The following is an 18,944-nucleotide window of genomic DNA, read 5'->3' on the forward strand; positions in this document are numbered from 1 at the left end:
TCTTAATGTAGGATGGGCTGATTTATGTGTTAAAAGTGCTAACTATCATAGAATCATAGAATCCCTACAGTGCAGAAGAAGGCCATTTGGCCCATCAAGTTTGTACTGATCAGAATCCCACCCAGGCCCTTCCCTGTAACTCCACATATTTAACTCACTATTCCCCTGACACTAGGGTTAATTGGGCATGATCAATCAACCTAACCTGCACTTCTTTGGATTGTGGGAGGAAACCAGATCACCTAGAGGAAACCCATGCAGACATGGGGAGAATATGCAAACTCCACACAGACAGTTGGGGACTGAGTAAATTAATTATTTTAAATTGTATAAAAGACTTAGAGGGGGAGGGATGAGGTGTTTGTTCCCTTTAAGGGTCAAATTGGACAAGCCCTAACAAGCCCAGGTTTGCCCAGCAGGTTTGATCCTGGAAGCTGATTGGCAGCACAAGACTCTAAAACCTCTATTAAAGTTACAGTTTTTATTTATCCAACTGGTGAACTAGAATTATATTAGAAGGTGAGAATCAACTTTTTGAAGTCTGATACATCAGTAGGCCCTGATTCTGGTGAGTTATGAGGGGATGGCACTGACCAGTGCTCTCCAGTGCTGACTCCATCAGAACTTATGGAGTCAATGGGAGACACATCATTTGTGCCGAGCCCTTATCAGTACAAACCACTATATGCACATCTCTGATGTCTTCTCAGTCTCAGTATCTCAGTATCAGGCCTGGGCACCTTCTGTGGAGGGTGGTGGTGGGAGAGCTAGAGGACTGGCTGAGGATTTTGAGAAAAAAACAGCCTCCATGTTTATTTTTTGAAGACGATCGAAGTAAAGATCCTACAGTTTTGCTTATCTTCCCCATCCCTTTAGTTTGCAGTTGCACACATTTGGTATTGCATTATCATGAATTTTGTCTGATCCAGGCAAGCAGGTACTCCAAATGTAAGGAATGCTAACTTAAGATTGCTTCCCAATGTCCTAATGGATCTGTCCTTTGGACAGCTGCAGAGAAAACACTAAAAAGATGGGATCAGTACAAGGTTTATTTTCATTATTTCCTGGGATGTGGATATTGCTGGCTAGCCCATCCATAACTGTCCTTGAGAAAGTGTTGGTGAGCTGTCTTCTTAAACTGTTGCAGAACATGTGGTGCAGATACATCCACAGAGCAGTTAGGGAGGGAGTGCCAGGATTTTGATCCACAACAGTGAAGGAATGATACATTTTCAAGTCAGGATGGTGAGTGACTTGGAGGGGAACTTGCAGGTGGTGGTGTTCCCATTCACCTGCTGTCCTTGTCCTTCTAAATGGTAGAAGTGGTGAGTTTGGAATGTGCTGTCGAAGAAACCTTCATGTGTTGGTGCAGTGCATCTTGTAGATGGTCCACACTGCTGCCACTGTGCAGTGGTGGTGGAGGGAGTGGATGTTGAAATTCATGGATGGGATGCCAAAGAAGCAAGCTACTTTATCCTCGATGATATCAAGCTTCTTCAGTATTATTTGAGCTGTATTCATCCAGAGAAGTGGACAGTATTCCATCACACTCCTCATTTGTATCTTCGGGAGTGAGGAGGTGAGTTACCCTTCATAGAATTCCCATCCTCTGACCTGCTTCTATAGCCACAGTATTTATATGACTGGCACAGTTCAGTTTCTAGTCAATGGTAACCCCCAGGATGTTGATAGTGGGGGATTCAGTGATGGTAATGCCTTTCAATATCAAGGAGCGATGATTGGATTCTTTCTTGTTGGAGATGTTTATTGCCTGGTACTTGTGTAATGTAAACATTACTTGCCACTTGCCAGCTCAAGCTTGAATGTCACCCAGGTCTTATTGAATATGGGAATGGGTAGCTTCAGTATCTGAGGAGTCGCAAATGATGCTGAATATTATGTAATCTTCAACGAACATCTCCACTTTTGACCTTATGGTGAAGTAAAGGTCATTGATGAAGCAGCTGCAAATGGTTGGGCCTAAGACAACACCCTCAGGTGCACTTGCAGTGATATCCAGGGAGCTCCCACTACCACAACCATCTTTCTTTGTGGTGGTAATGACTCCAACCAGCGGAAAGTTTTCTCTTTGATTCCCATTGACTCCGGGGGGGCAGGGTTTTACCATCCTGCCTGCCAAGGGAATCATAGACTGATGGGATGGTAATTCACGGGCCTAATTTGTCATTCTTTTTGTGACCAGGACATATCTGGGCAATTTTCCATTTTGCCAGGTTAATACCAGTGTTGTAGCTGTAGTGGAACAACTTGGTTCAGGGTGCAGACAGTTCCTCGAGCAAATCTTCAGGACCATTGCCAGAATGTTGTCAGGCTGCATAGCCTTTGCAGTATTGAATGACTACAGCTATTTCTGAACATTTCATGTGACTGAAGATTGGCATTTGGAAAGCTAGGGACCTCTGGAGGAGGCCGAGGTGGTTCATCTACTCAGCACTTTTGGCTGAAGGTTATTCTAAATGCTGTGCTACAGATTTATGTTTTGCTTTGATGTACTGGGCTGTCCCCTCATTGAAGGTGAGGTTATTTATGGAGCCTCCTTCTCCAGTTAGTTGGTTAATTGCTCAGCACTATTCATGACTGGATGTGACAGGACTGCAGAGTTTAGTTCTGGTCACATCTAGTCTGGTCATGTAGAAGGAAGCCATTTGACCCATCTTGTTTGCACTGGATCTGCAAATGAGCATCATGACTTTATGCCATTTTCCTTCCTTTTCATTGTCCCGCAGCACGTTGTTTTTATTCACAGAATCATTGAATGCCCCCTTGAATGCTATGACTAAACCTGCCTTCACCACACTTCTTTCCGTGAGCTCTAACTTTTTTCATAAGTCTGTTGTGTGGCACTGTATCAAACGTCTTCCAAAAGTCCACATACACATATCAACAGCATCTGTTTGTTTTGTCCCTTGGATTGATGTTAGTGGTAGAATGCAGGATATGCCAGGCAATGGGTTCAGAGATTGTGGTTTAGTACAGTTCTGCTGCTGTTGATGGCTCATGGCACTGCATGGATGCCCAGATTTGAGTTCCTATATCTGTTCAAAATGTATGTCATTTAGCACAGTGATAGTGCCACACAATATGATAGAGGGTATTGTCAATGTGAAGATAGGACAGCATCTCCACGAAGACTGTTCATGGTCACTCATACCACTATTATCATGGACAGGCATCTGTGGCAGGTAGTTTAATGAGAATTTCTTGTTCCTTCATCACCTGCTGCAGACCCAGCCAAGCAGCTTTGTCCTTTGGGACACCTCCAACCTGGTCACTCTTTGCGATGTACATTGAAGTTCCCCACCCAGAGTACATTTTGTGCCTTTGCCAAACTCAGTGCTACCTCAAAGTGGCATTCAACATGGAAGAGTACTGATTCATCAGCTGAGAATGGGGGGAGGAAGGGCATGGGGGAGTGGTGGGGGTGGAAATAGGTGGTAACCAGCAGAAGACAATTGATGTGGTCAAGCATACAATACCTTTGGTCAGTTGCTTGCATATTTCAGCAGAGGACAGTAGAGTGTCAACCATCACAATAGGGTGATTTTTGAATTGCCAGGAGGAGCATTAAGTGAGCAATCATTTTCCTTTATAGGCACAGTGCATCCTTAATTGCACTCTAACTGACCAAAGTGGAAAATACAGCATTTCGATAATCCTGATTCAAATAAATACTCCTTTCTTCCAAAATAATTCAGTTAAAGTAAACGTATATCTGGTAGCAGTTGGAATATTATTTGCAACACACATATGAATTTACACTGTGCTGCTGACAGGCAAAATTCCCTCCTGATAATATGACATGGTCCCAGTTTTAGCCAGCAGACTGGCCCGATTTTCTCTACCCTTCCCTCTGCCTCTACTCCTAAATCTTCCTATTTATGAAGCCAATGTTAGGTCTGAACTTGTGTTAAACATTGACTCTTCGAACAGCTTTCAGTGGTGTGCAAGTGTACTTGATATTTCCATGACTGACACTTGAGGGACAAAATGGTCAAAACTGCGCCAGAGACAGACAGCCCATAGGCACTTTAATCAAAAATCCCATCACTATCTGCTTCTTCACTGTCATGGGGGTAAGAATTTCAGATCATTAATTGTCTTCCTGGCAAGTATTTGTGAACAAGAAATAGAAAATGTGACAGTTAACCTGCTCTCAAGGAGAACTGAGTTTAAAAGAATCTTGGGACCAAATTATATAACAATTTAGGTTGGTAGTCTGAGTGACGTGAAAGCAAAGCTAATTTATACGTTATTACAGAGAAGGAGTATTTCTGGCCTTCAGAAATATTTAGAAAATAACAAGAGCAGCAAAGATTTACAATGGATTTGCTGCTGAGTAGCCCCCTTATGTCAAGATTTACTCTGAAGGCCATTATCCAATGAAAAATGAGTAGTTTTAGTAAGACTTGGCTTGGAACACCTGCTCAATATCAGCCAGACATTGAAAAATAACCTAATTATACAACGGATTTGTCAATAACCTGGAAAGGCATGTAATATAATAGTTTGATGAATGTTGCTTTAATTATATAACGCAGCACCTGTGCCTGAAGGTTAAACTGCAAGAAAGTGCTACAATACATCTTTGCTGACAAGTGTGAAGTACTTCCTTTTAAAAAAAAACGGCTTTAACATGAATTGTCGAATGGCTTTTGGGCATTAGACGTTCAGTGTCAGTGTACTCAGCCATCCTAATTTGCAGTTTTCGGTTAATGAAAAGACGACCAATCTCAATGTAAGTTTTGGCTCCATAACTCTAATGATTTAGATTTTGTGATATTTGTCTTGTACAAATGTGTCCATAGACAGGAAACATCTGACTACTGTTCGTATTAAAATTCATACATTGAAGAACTGCGACCTGTGACAGGATCCGCAGGGTCCCTGGAGATGCTGCTACATTATTGTACATCAGGTATTTAAACTTTTGCATTTTTTCACCTATTATGTTATTTTTATGCAATATGCTTGTAAAAAAAATTCAGCGACAGCACTGCTTTGTTGGGTTTAGACACTAACTCCTAAACCCAGGCCTGAATTGGGAGTGCATTATTATTTACAAGAAGATTGCTCCCATGTACAGAAAGGTTTGAAGATCATTCAATATCTGTCTTTCACAGTAAAGGGATTCATTTTCAATATCTGAATTATGAGGATTTGCTTCAGAAAAGCATTGAACCCCCACCAAGTTCAGCACAAGGCACTTCTGCTGCTAACGCACATACTCAAGAGATCAGCGTCGATGCAGATGGCAGGTCTTTTGAATCACAAGCAACTTGTCAGTTGGTTTAACATTCATCCTCCATTCTTACCGCCTCAGGTAAGGAAGCACCTAAAGGCACAGCACATCCATTACCAATACACAGAGGTACATGGCGGGGTAAATACAAGAAAATACATTGAAGACGAAAAATGTGACACACTCAAGCACCGCATGCATCCATTAAATAATATTATTTTAGTTTTAATGTGACTTCCAATTTATCTTTCTTTTTTGTGCCAGATTATAGTAGCAGAAATCCAAAAGTCAAACCAATAAACTGGCTGATCCCTGTGCTGTCACTTTTATCGATTAAGCCTCTGTCAATTATCTTGCTTTTTCTCATGAACAGTTTTATGGAGTGTTTTAATTGCAAGTTGTTGCTGTATGTGTGCACCTGAAGTAAAAGTATACACAATGAGCTCAGTGATGACCTTCAATGTAATCACTATAACTATCTCTGTAATCTCATCCAGCCCCTCAACCATTCAAGGTGTCCGTTCAGCTCCAATTATGGTCTTTTGAGATGCTAAGCTCTGGGATTCTCTCCCTGAATCTTCCCACCTCTCTTCCATTCTTTTCTCCTTTAAGTCACTCCTTAAATCTACCTTTTTGACCAAGCTTTCGGTCGTCTGTCCTCAGCTCTGCTTGGGCCTGTAAGAGCTGGAAACATGGTAGGTGGGGATGACTTAATTAGGCAGGAGTCCCAACAGCAGGTTGAGGTATAGAGGTGAAGCCAGTGGTGATCGGGCCTCGTGCTGTCCAGTGGCAGGTTCCTGTTTTCAATAAATTTGCATCCCACGAATACTCAATGGGGGGATTTTATGGCCTCGCTCATCCCAAAACCGTAATATCCCGTCTGAGGGCAATGGACCTTCCATTGTCCGCCCCTCGCCCACTCCGATTCCCATGATGGGTGGGGTGGTAAAATTCTGGCCATTATCTTTAAACATTTTCAAATTCAATCCTACCTTCAGCAACTCACGGGAAACTAATGCCACCTGTTTTACGGTCATTTACAGATGGCGTTCACACATACAGCAACAACTTTGCAATTAAAACACGCCATAAAACTGTTCATGAGAAAAAACAAGATAATTGACAGTGGTTTAATCGATAAAAGTGACAGCACAGGGATCAGCCAGTTTATTGGTTTGACTTTTGGATTTCTGCTGCTATAATCTGGCACAAAAAAGAAAGGCAAATTGGAAGTCACATTAAAGTTTATCCATTTTGATTGAGGTGGTTAGTTGTTTTTGTGGAAATCTGAGGCACATGGAGGTGGAAGTTTGGATTAAAGGACACGAGCGGTAAGGGCAAATCAGGGAATTGGGGCAGGCCAAGAAAAAGAGCAAGAGGTCATTGGGAGAGGAGGGAAGGGTGCAACAAGAAGTGCCTATGGCCTGGGGTCTTAGGTGTAGACAGGGAATAATCAGTCAGGAAACTCAAAAGAAGGGGTCTGATGTGTGACTTCCGTACTGTCCAATGTCAGGTCATGGGTGTCGACATGACAACACTGCCTGTCAAGGGGAAGATCCATAGTTTCGTTGGGGGGTTGATTGATGCAGTATGAGGACAGGTCCCGTCAAAGGTAGGGGTAATGGAAGATCTCAGAGGGAAAGTCAAGGCATTGTAACGATAGATCAGGTGTGATGGGGAGGATGTTCTAGGATCTGAATAGGAATGTCCAGAGTGAGGGGTGTAGTGTCAAGGGAGAGAGGTGGCATGCCTCACTGTCATAAGGTTAAAGTGATGGTGGGAGGTTGACAGACTGAAAGCATACAGTGATGTTCGGGTAGTCAAGGGTAATGGGCTCAAACTCGAGGTAGGATGATGAGTTCCAGGTATGAGGTGATTCATGTTCTGTCACTAGCCATTGTTGTGAACTGAAGGTGCAGTTGGCACACCTCAACATCCAAGTGAGAGGTGAATGGAGAGGGGTGAGGTTGAGAGGAGTTTTGGGTGTGGCCCTCAGGAGGAATAGAAAGTCTCATTGCTCAGCAGCTGATGGATAAGAGTCATGTGCACACAGCTATTCATATCATTAGCTGTTTTCTTTACATAGGTAACTTGGAGGATTCACTTTGACTCTAATCCACCTAATATTCCTACAATCTCAAGAGCAGAAAGACAGGATGTAATGAAGGATAGCTGTTACCAGCTTTCAACAGAGGCTACATTTCCAGCAGCAAGCAGCACCAGAGAGAGAGGCTGTGTCAGGAGGCAGGCCTCAAGGGCAAGCATTATAGAAGATATGCACTGGCGCGTATTCACAGCTTCAGCACTAGACAGAACTACCTGCAAATGTGCAAAAGGCAATTCAGAAATGGTTGGGACTGTGCAGCATGGTGGCACAAAGGTTAGAACTGCTGTCTTACAGCGCCAGGACCCGGGTTCAATTCCTGGCTTGAGTTGCTGTCCGTGTGGAATTTGTACGTTTTCTCCATGTCCACATGGATTTCCTCCTGGTGCTCCAGTTTCCTCCTACAGTCCAAAGTTGTGCAGGTTAGGTGAATTGGCCATGCTAAATTCTCCCTCAGTATACCTGAACAAGTGCTGGAATGTGGCAACTAGGGGATTTTCAGACTAACTTCATTGCAGTGTGAATGTAGGCCTACTTGTGACTAATAAACAAATAAACTTTAAAGAGATATATGGGATCTTGTAGCAAAAGCTGGAGCCACATGGGTTTGGCAGGAAACTCATGCCAATGGGTCTCTTGAAGATTGTGGTGTGTCAATATTTTGTCAGTGATTGTTTCCAAGGCTCAACAGGCAACACTTGTGTCAAACACAGAGTTGATGGCTAGATCCTGAGTGACAAAGGTGATACTCTCTGGTTGATGACACCAGTGAGATGTCTCCATAGCACAGTGAGGAATGGTTTACTGCAGCCCTCACCTCCATCAAAGCCATAATTGGCTTGCTGCATGCCGCACAACATGGCCATGCAACACAAAGAATCATTGCCACAAGACAAGAGGGTGAAGCAGTATTCTGCCCCAGATGCTGATGAATTGGAAGAATGTAAGGAGGCCATGAATGTGTATGACCCTTTACTGGATCCCAGAGCTCTGGAGAGACTTGCAAAGAATGCTAGGGATAACCTAATATATACCCAATTCATCTCGAAGCAAGGTTTCAAGATGTCAATAAACCCTTGCCAGCCTCCCTCCAGGATATTACTTTGAACCAACACCCTCTGCCACCTAGATGATCAAGGGAAGTAGACCTCACTCACTGGCCCTCAGAGCATCTTGGACAGACATCTATCAGTCACCCATGACCATGAATTCAGATCCTGTATTATCGGTACAGGATTTGGACAGCATCAACAATTCCATTATTCCCCTTGAGAGTAATCTTGCACAATAATTATAAGGGAGGGTCTGTTGAGACTGCACGTGGCACCCACGAAACTGGACACACATACGAACATTCAATAAAGACTGAATGCAAAATAAAGGAAATGTCCAATCTCCCCTGCAGCCATCAAGGTGTGCCATCCATGAGGCATGCCAGTACATTTAGCTCTCTGATCAAGCTAGTCCCAACAAATGATGATGATGTACACATGAATAAACTGAAACAAATAAAATGTGCATGTGCAATATTTGCATATGTCAAATTAAACTTTTGTTAACGTATCTGTGCTACCTTTGTATTCTCAAATTCTTACGTTTTCTCTCATGCTCACGATGTCTTGGTGTATCTTTGACATTAGGCTGCTGGAGGCAATCTGCTCAAAGTGCTGTCCCATTGTATTTGATGACTGAGGCAGTGTCCTGTGGCAGTCTGAGGCTGTGAGGGCTGGGGGAGTCTCCTGCACACAAGAGCATCCTCTTCTGCCTCACACACTGGAAAAAATGGCAAAGGAGATAAGGAAAGCTGATGAACCTTGAGAGTGAACTGAGAGAAAGCCTCTGGGATGGTAGGCATGGGTTCCTCCTCTAAGCCAGTGCATGGTGGCAACTCCCTGTCTTGCAGATGGCAAAGGCACCTGGAGGGAGCTCCAGGTGCCTCATCTCTCTCTCACCTACTTAGCCGCAATATAGATCAGAGTGTATGTGGGTCATATCTTGGACCTGGCACTCAATGGCGGTAACCAATTTCTCCATGGATGAAGCCATGTGTTCATATGCCTGAGAGGTGGCAGAATTCATGGCTTACATGGACTTCTCCTTGGTACATCCAAAGCTGCACATGACTTCGAGCACTTTGGCCATGTGTTGTCCTAGCTTTTGCTGCAAGTCCAGCAGTCATATTGTGGCTGTGGCCAGAGGCTCGCCATCAGCATGCAGGCTTAGCAGGGGCTTGGTCCCCAACAGTTTCCCGAATGTCAGAGGCTTTGGTTGTCACATCCTCCATTAGTTGCTAGGATGTATATGCAAAATGCTCACCAGATTGTGCTCCTGATTTTAAATGCAAACCCTTCGCGATACATATGGGTGTCACTGTGCCAGTGGAGATTGTGCATTTTCTAGATGAATGGTGTAATTGGCCTCCAGAGGTGGAGTGTTCTGGCTCCTACCATGGCTGTGATCAGGACTGGGCATTGCAAGGCCCTGCATTGCAAAGAAGATATAATTATATCAAGGATCAGCAGTCTATGACTGCATCACATTTCTTCATGTGCCTCCTGAGTGCCCATACATGAGGACCCATTGGATGCATTATCACGCTCACGCCAGGTCATTCTAGCCTCACTTGATTGAACTGGTTGCTTGGTCTCCCTCCTCTCCTGCAAGCTATAGTGCCTCTTCCTTGGTAGGCCTGCTTGGCCTCGTGTCAGACATTCCACTGTTGGTTCTTAAATTCCCCTTGCATTGTGAGTCAGCTTATTCTGCATGACAATGGGCAGGTTTAGTGACAATACATGTGACACCTAACCTCCTATCTGTGTGCATCCCCATCACACATATGCCCTTGCAGAAGCAAAAATGTCACACGCTTTGGCTTCAATTACCTTGTAGTACTGAAGCTACTCACACATTTGCCTGCCTGATCCAGCTACCCCCCAACAAAGATGTATTCAAAAAACAGAAAATATGAAATAAAACAGAAAATGCCAGAAATACTCAGCAGGTCAGGCAGTATCTGCGGAGAGAGAAAGAAAGTTCATCTTTCAGGTCGATGACCTTTCATCAGAACTGGGATGAGTTAGAGATGCAATAGGTTTTGAGCAAGAGGTGGGTGAAGCAATTACAAAGGAAAGTGTGTGATTGGGTGGAGGACAGGAAAGGTTTGAATGATGGAAGAGTTGGTCTGACCAAACCTATTTGCACCTCAACAAACTCTGTTGCACAAACTGAGCAGCATTTTAAAACATTTTTAAGAAATTCCTTCAACTTCATTTTGAAATATTTAAGAGTGATAATTTGTTGGAGTGATACAACTAAAAATGGATTTATCTTAAAAAAAACATTCTTAATTCAGTTGCCAATTCTCCACTAAATTCAAATGACTGAAAATAACTTTCACAATGTACAGACTATTTGCTACTTATAATGGTCAGTTCTTGGTAAATTCAAGAAATAAACAAATTAAAAAAGATTTAAAAACTTTTCTATGGTTTCCTTGCATCCAATTAAACCAACTTAGCTTGAGACTCTCCTTGAAGTCTCATAACTGAGTATAACTAGTGATTACTGATTAATTCATCCATTCAATGAAGGCAGGTGCAGGCAATGAAATTTATCATCGTTTCCAAAGTGCAGTCTTCAGCCAACCGAGGAAAATAATATTTGAGTATGAGGATCTTAAACCTGAGACTAAGCTCATGGTTTACTGGGCAGCAGTGCTTTCCAGACTCCTATATATTTCAGAGACTTGGACAACCTACAGAAACACCTCAAAGTGCCAGAGAAGTACCACCAACATTGCCTTCACAAGATTCTCCAAATCCAGATGCAAGAAAGACGGCAAACAGCAGTGTTCCCTCCTAACCAACATGCCCAGAATCGAGGCGCCAATCATTCAAAATCAGCTCAGTTGAGCCGAACATGTTGTCTGCAAGCCTGGTGCCAGCAACTGCTTTACATGGAAATATATCATGGCAGCAGACTCTGGGAGGGCAGTGGAAACAGTTTAGGTATATCTTCAAAGAGAACAAACATCTCCAACAAATCATTGGAAGGGCCTGGCTTGTGGTCAAACATTTGGGGAAGCATTGAACACACTGAGGGAGTGCACAAAGCTCCAAATAATGTAGCTACTCAACCCTTTAAGCATCGCCTACGTGGCATGTGGCAGAGTCTGCCAATCACGCATTGGATTTATTAGCCATCTCAGAATCCATCGAAGAGAAGTGGAAGCAAATTACCCTCAATCTCAATGCACTGCCTCAGAAGGAGAAGAAGTGATATTGGAAGAAGAGAGAATGAGGTTATGATGAAAGTTTTATTCACTTGAGGAAAGAAACTTAAGAGCAATGGAAAATCAATAGTGGCAGAGATTGCGAGATTGATGTTAAAAGATTATTCTAGGGCTGTGCGGTGGCGCAATGGTTAGTACTGCTGCCTCACAGCACCAGGGTCCTGGTTCAATTCTGGCTTTGGCTGACTATGTGGAGTTTGCACGTTCTCTGTGTCTTCATGGGCTTCCTCTGGGTGCTTCAGTTCCCCCCACAGTCCAAAAATGTGTAGGTTGGGTAGATTGTCCATGCTAAATTATCCCTTAGTATCCAAAGATGTGTAGGTTAGATGGATTAGTCATGGTAAACGCATGGGGTTACAGTGATAGGACCACGGGTTGAGCTGGGTAAGTAGCTCTTTCAGAGTCATTGCAGACTTGATGGGCTGAATGGCTTCCTTTGTGCTGCAGGGAAACTATGGTTCTATTGGCTTTGATAACAAAGTTGTATACATTTAGGCTGAAAGTTAAAAGTTTAAAGGGGAGTTTTGAATGAACTTTTAAGTACCAGGAGTTATTATAATATGTTGCCTTGGAGTATTGCGTACAGTTCTGGTCGCCGCATTATAAGAAAGATGTGGAGGCACTGGAAAGGGTGCAGAGGAGGTTTACCAGGATGTTGCCAGGTATGGTGGGAAGGTCTTATCAGGAAAGGCTGATGGACTTGAGGTTATTTTCGTGAGAGAGAAGAAGGTTAAGAGGTGACCAAATTGAGGCATACAAGATGACCAGAGGATTGGATAGGGTGGACAGTGAGAGCCTTTTTCCTTGGAGGGTGATGGCTAACACGAGGGGACATAGCTTTAAATTGAGGGGTGGTAATTATAGGACGGATGTCAGAGGTAGGTTCTTTACTCAGAGGGTAGTAAGGGCGTGGAATGCCCTGCCTGCAGCAGTTGTGGACTCGCCAACTTAAGGGCGTTCAAATGATCAGTGGATAGGCATATGGATAACACTGGAATAGTTTAGGTTAGAGGGTCATTAGATTGGTTCCACTGGTCGGCGCAACATCGAGGGCTGAAGGGCCTGTACTGCGCTGTAATGTTCTATGTTCTATAATATGGAATAATACAGTAAACTTCTACTGAATTCAAGCCAATCATAACTTTTAGAAGGGAATTAAATAAATAGTTGAAGTACAAATACATCAAGGGAAATGGAGTTGGAGTGGATAACTGTGATGGAGAACTAGCAGAAGTATAAATATGATGGACTGGCTGAATGCTCACATACGGTAATGTATGGAATCAAACTCAGTGATGTTAGAAGTGAGGAGATGCAACAGATTAGCACACTATCCTTTCACTTCAACTCATGGGTTTGAATTCAGTCAAGAGGGATAGAATGAAAATCCGCTTCATTTAGACAGGTGGAACTTTGTTCCTTCTAGTGTTGGACCATGAAAACAATTAATTCAGTGGTAGTTGACACTAAAATACAATCCTGGGTACATTGGTCCTGGGTAACAATCACTATTAAGCATGGGTTGGAAGATAATGTTTTAGAATATACTAAATGAAATTTAGTTGAAGATTAACAGAATATTATCAATCTACTGAAATGAAATGCAGCTTTAAGAGGCTTTAACTGATTCTTTATTCTTCACTTTTGGTCACCAAACTAAAGACAGTTAATACTGGTATTGAACACTTTGAAGGACAAAGATGTTTAAACACTAAATATGCTGATCTGCATTTTGCTTGCTTTGTACTAGATAGATACAAGCTAGAAAATATGTTTCTTATGTAGACATATGATGCAACGAAGTCTGGTTGAAGACACACACTACCTTGTGTCTAACTTTAAAACTATGAATGAGTTGTGACACATTGATCTGAAGGGACCATCAATGACAGGAATGGATTTTATGTTCAATGACAAAGGGCTGCTCTTGCCACAGGTTTTAGAGAATGTTGCCATCAAAGAACATTCTTTTCCCTTATTCTAATGGTTAGTTTCAAACTGTAGGCAATTTGGCATCTAGCAACAGTGACATCATCAAGCAGGCTGAATAACCAACCAGATTAAAAAATTCTGACAGACGGCAAACCAGGAAGTAAAAAGCAAATTAAAAACATTATAATTTAATGTTCAAATATTTTGCGGTGGCAAAATAGAGATTGAGATTTATACATTAGATTAAGGTAGAAGCTGTAATATAAAAACAAACTTCAAAAAGTAAAATAATAATAGTTGCTCATTATTTTAAAAGTTTAGTAATTGTTGCCATGGAATAGAGGGACTGACACTAGAGACGTATAAAATTAGTTATTAGGAATAGAAAGATTGTTCAACGGTAATTAAAACTTTTTATGTTGTTATGATCTCAACTGCACTTCATTCATCAAGGATTTTTACAGCGAGAATAATTTTTTTTATTCATTCAAGGGATGTGGGCATTACTGGCTGGGCCAGCAACTATTGCCGTTCCTAATTGCCCTTGAGCTGCTTGCTAGGACACTTCAGTGGGCAATTAAGAGATAACCACTTTGTTGTGGGTCTAGAGTCACATGTAGGCCAGTCTTGGTAAGATTGGCAGATTTCATTCCCTGAAGGACATTAGTGAACTAGATGGGTTTTTATGCCAATCGACAATGATTTCATGGTCATCATTAGACTTTTAATTCTAGATTTTTATTGAATTCAAATTTCACCATCCGCAATGTTGAGATTTGAACCTGGAAACCCAGAGAATTACCCTTGGTCTCTGAATTACTAGTCCAGTGATAATACCACTACACCTCCCCAATGCATTGACTCTGTGTTGATTGCATCTGGGAACAGTGCAACAGCAAACACTGTGGAGGAGAAGGATATCACTATCAACAACTTCTGGATTTACATTTTAACCATGTAAATACCAGCACCAGAATGTTAACAGCATACAGTAGATCCAGATATTGAAACCAAATGTGGGACTTGAACACATGTCGTTGGTCAGAAGGACTGTGGGGCAATTTTACCAGTAGAGACCAATAAGGAGGCCACCATCAGAAAGACCACAGTGGCCCACCTCACTGTGCTGACAGTCTAACCACAGACCCGGCTGCTCTGTAGCCATCACATTCACAACACACAAGTTGATCATCTCCAACAAGACAGAAATTGACAATTAAAAAAAAAAATAGAATCTAACCATCTCCCTTGGACATTCAATGACATTCTCATCACTGAATTCCCCACCATCAACATCCTGGGGGTTACCATTGACCAGAAACTTAATTGGATCAGACATATAAATAATGTGGCTACAAGTGCAGGTCAGAGGCTTGGAATTCTGTGAAGAATAATTCACCTTTTGTTTCCCTAAAGCCATCTACAAGGCACAAGTCAGGAGTGTTATGAATTACTTCCTGCTTGCCTGAAGGAGCCTAGTTCCAAAAACACTCATGAAGCTCCACATCAACCAGGACAAAGCAATCCATTTGCTTGGCACCCCGTTTACTATCTTAAATATTCATTCCCATCACAGTGCCAGCAGTGCTTACCATATGCATAATACACTGCAGCAACTCACCAAGCCTCCTTCAACAGCACCTTCCAAAAATGGACTTTGACCAGCTAGAAAGCCAAGGGCAGTAGATGCATTGGAACATTCCCATCTACAAGCTCCCCTCCACTTTAAAATGCATCCTGATTTGGAACGATACTGTCACTGGGTCAAAATCCTGGAACATCCTTATGAATTGTGGGTGTGCCCACAGCAGGTGGACCACAGTGGTTCAAGAAGACTGCTCACGTTCTCCAGGTTATTTAGGGATGGGTAACAAATGCTGGCCTTGCTAGTGATGCTTACATTACAAGGAGGAATAAGAAAAAGCCCAAGCAGTGCCTTTAACAGAGGTTGCGGGAAGAAAGAAGGGCACTCCATGTTGATGCACCATGGAGGGCCAATAGTTTGTAATGAATTTGCTTGGGCAGGTTCTGGTGATTGAGGGGTGAATCTTCTAATGCCAGCATCAGAGCCGGCCACTGCCACAGGGAGACTGCCCTTGTCCATAGGGTTGTGGAGGGATCTCCAGAAAGAAGGCCCTCCCTGGGAGTGTGCCTTAATGCACCTTATGTACTCACCATGCAGCAAGGGGCAATTCTAATGGCCAGGTAAAATGATGCTAACCAACCAAACTAATTGGATTATTTGGCCACCCACCTTTGGTCACCAGGCAGAAGAGACCATTGTCATTCTGCCTTTGGTATTAGCCCCTGGCAGCGAAAGACTATGGGAACATATCAGGTTTCCATTCCAATGCCCTCCCCCGCCATCTTACTACCCATCCAACATCCTAGCCCATTTCTAAAGGGCTGGTAAAATTGTGCCCTGAAAGTTATTGTCAGTTTTTTATAGAAATGTTAACAAGCACTAGTTATGGCATCACCTCACAGAGAACACATAAATGTTGTGCGTTAAATTACCTTACAGCCAAAACAAAACGAAATCTGTCTATAAAAGTCTCTTTTACAAATAATCTGTGACTCTATCTGTCCTAAAGGAAATTTCTCATCAGCACTTCAACAATGTCAATGGCCACTATTCTCTAAACTCACCCATGGCTGGGATTTTCCTGTTCCACTGCAATGAATGGAGTTTTGGTTGAGTGCCGAATTCCCCATTCTCGCTGGTATCAGTGACGGGGTGAACGAGACTAGAGAATCCCAGCCAATGTATAGAAGGCTTAAATTGTGAATGCACAAACAGGGTACGGTAGTGATTATTTTGCTGGACAGCAACTCAAAGGTTGGACTAATATTCCAGACAATAAAAGAGGACAGTTTGAGAATCTCAATTAATTTTAAAAAAATACGAAGTACAACACAAACATCAGTGAAAATAACCATGCAATTGTCCCTTTGTTGTACAAATTCAACAAGTTTGCTGATGTTCTTCAGAGCATCATGACCTGGTTGTGCTTATATGTGCTCACATCAATAGAGTATTGTGGACACTGATGTGGCCTAGTAAACCACTTGGCTGTATCACCACCTTCTCAGAACAATTAGGGATGTCTTGACAGTGGTGCTCACATCAACCCAATTAAAATGAATTAATAGCCTTTTATTTAAATAGAAAAACATATCCAATTAATTGATGTTTTTTCTCAATGTATAGTACAATGGGAAGTTGCATGTTTTCAGAAAGAACTTGTGTAAAATTTTAAATACCTTTGCAATTTTTACAGACAAATTTCTAACATTAATGCTTCATATCAGCCAGTCAAAAGCTGGAGACCGTTTTTCTAAAATCCATGTAAATTCCAAAATGCTTACTGATTCTTCATGTTTCTTGTTCACTTACCAAGAATTGCTACCACAATGTTTTCCCTTAGGATTTCTATGGAACCCCTAGAGATGAAGTAGAGTGCAGTGAGGATATCCCCACTGTGAACCAATGTGTCACCGGGTGGAGCATGTGTGGTTTTAAACTTCATAGCCAGAGCTCGCAGACAACCCTTACTGGCGCCTTTGAATGCCTTGCAGTTCTGAAGTAATGCCTGGTTGAGATGGAGACATATATCTGCCTGTAGACATTCAGGAAATCCTTTGAGCACCTAGTGGCAAAATTATACATTAGCGATAATGAATGGACACAGTCTTTAATTCTAGTCAAAGAATTGTATTCTCAAATGTTATTATAAAACTGACATTCTGGGCTACACTTTTCATTGTAGAATTTCAAAAAAATGCTTCAGTTATTAGAACATTCTGTGGTAGTTTCCCAATCTGTGCTTTATTTCAATTGTGACTTAACAATTTGGAATAATTTGAGCATTCATTTTAGATTCCCTAAAAAAAACTATATTCAAGATTATTATTATTGAAATTATGTACTCTTAAACTGTGGGCAGATCAATACAATTTGTAAAACAAACAATATCCTTTATGATTTGTAATGCTCTTGAGAATGCTATGGAATGTTGTATTATTTTAAAGATGTGATAAAAATAGAAATCATTGTTATACACTGGACTGTATTTTAACTCATGATTAGTAATCATACCAAATACCCAAACAGTTTTTTTTAAATAAGTTAAACCATCTCAAAGAAATGATACTGAGCTTGTGAAGATATTCATAGCAGAGATTATCAAAATATTTTAAAGAACTGAATTATTATCCGAGATGTAATAAGAGGAGATCTATGAACATGTCAGTCTTAACATGGAGACCAGCAGAAAGGATAGAGTAAAATCTTCTTATTATTTTTGGGCATCAACAGCAGAAGTACTATAATTTAGCGAGTTTAACTTTCTACTAAAAAAAGAAATACATTTCCAACATCTTCCACACTGCAGAATTAATCTACACTGAAGGAATTACTAAAAATGCTTTTGTTTTTTTTCAATTTAACAGTCCAGGAGACAGCCACAATGATAGAAAATAGGTTCTGGATTTTTGTTTAATGCTGTTCAGCCACCAGATGGCACAAAATGCATCGTTTATCACTGAACAGGTTTTATTCATAATAAGCTTACTTTACCAGGAGCAACAGATCTATTGACCAAAAGGCACATTGCATGCAAAATAATCCTGCCTTCATACAGCTTTACAATAGCAACACTGCAGAGATTGTTTTGAATTTAATATGATGTGGTGATGCCGGTGTTAGACTGGGATGGACAAGATGAGAAGTCACACAAAACTAGGTTATCGTCCAACAGGTTTATTTAACAGGTGAAGGAGTCATCTTATGAAGGAGTAGTGCTCCGAAAGCTTGTGATTTCAAATAAACCTGTTGGACTATAACTTGGTGTCGTGTTACCTCTCATCTTGAATTTAATACAAATAATACAAAATTAAACTCTAAATAAAATAGATACATTTTCTAATGGTCAAAAAATGATAGACTCGGGGAAGGTCTGCCGTCTCATTATGTATTTGTTTGATGTGAATGCAAAAGTGGCACATTTATGGTGATAACCCTTTCATTATGGTCCTGACTATGTACAATGATGCTGTGTGAAGTAAAATGTTAGGTTACAATGCAGTTATTTTTTGAGAATTCATATTATTCAATGAATTCTAAAACATTGATTCTGATATTAAGTTGCTCTATTCAATATTGAATAGTTGAAAAAAAATTAGTCAGTCCTAAACTGTATAAAAATCCAACACAAAATCCCAGACAGCTTGTGTTAATAGCCTTATACACAAGAGTTATAAATAGTACTAGTTGCCATGTTTCCATGTGAACAGCTGCAACCTTCACGTTCATTTTTCAAATCTCTTCCTATCTAATCTGCAGTATTCTTGGAAGA

At 41.4% G+C, this 18,944-nt stretch overlaps 1 protein-coding gene across 2 annotated transcripts in view; it reads right to left on the minus strand.

Annotated features, from left to right (window-relative positions):
- kcnh7b (potassium channel, voltage gated eag related subfamily H, member 7b) overlaps positions 1–18,944 on the minus strand; it is a 435,683-nt gene that overhangs the window by 44,808 nt on the left and 371,931 nt on the right. For both annotated transcript variants that reach the window (XM_080199170.1, XM_080199168.1), the window contains one exon: positions 16,985–17,237. In XM_080199170.1, coding sequence (XP_080055296.1) covers positions 16,985–17,237 — 253 coding nt within the window. The remainder of the gene's footprint in view (positions 1–16,984; positions 17,238–18,944) is intronic.

The sequence above is a fragment of the Carcharhinus amblyrhynchos genome, chromosome 11 (assembly GCF_965287045.1).
Source record: "Carcharhinus amblyrhynchos chromosome 11, sCarAmb.v2.hapA, whole genome shotgun sequence".
NCBI lineage: Eukaryota > Metazoa > Chordata > Chondrichthyes > Carcharhiniformes > Carcharhinidae > Carcharhinus > Carcharhinus amblyrhynchos.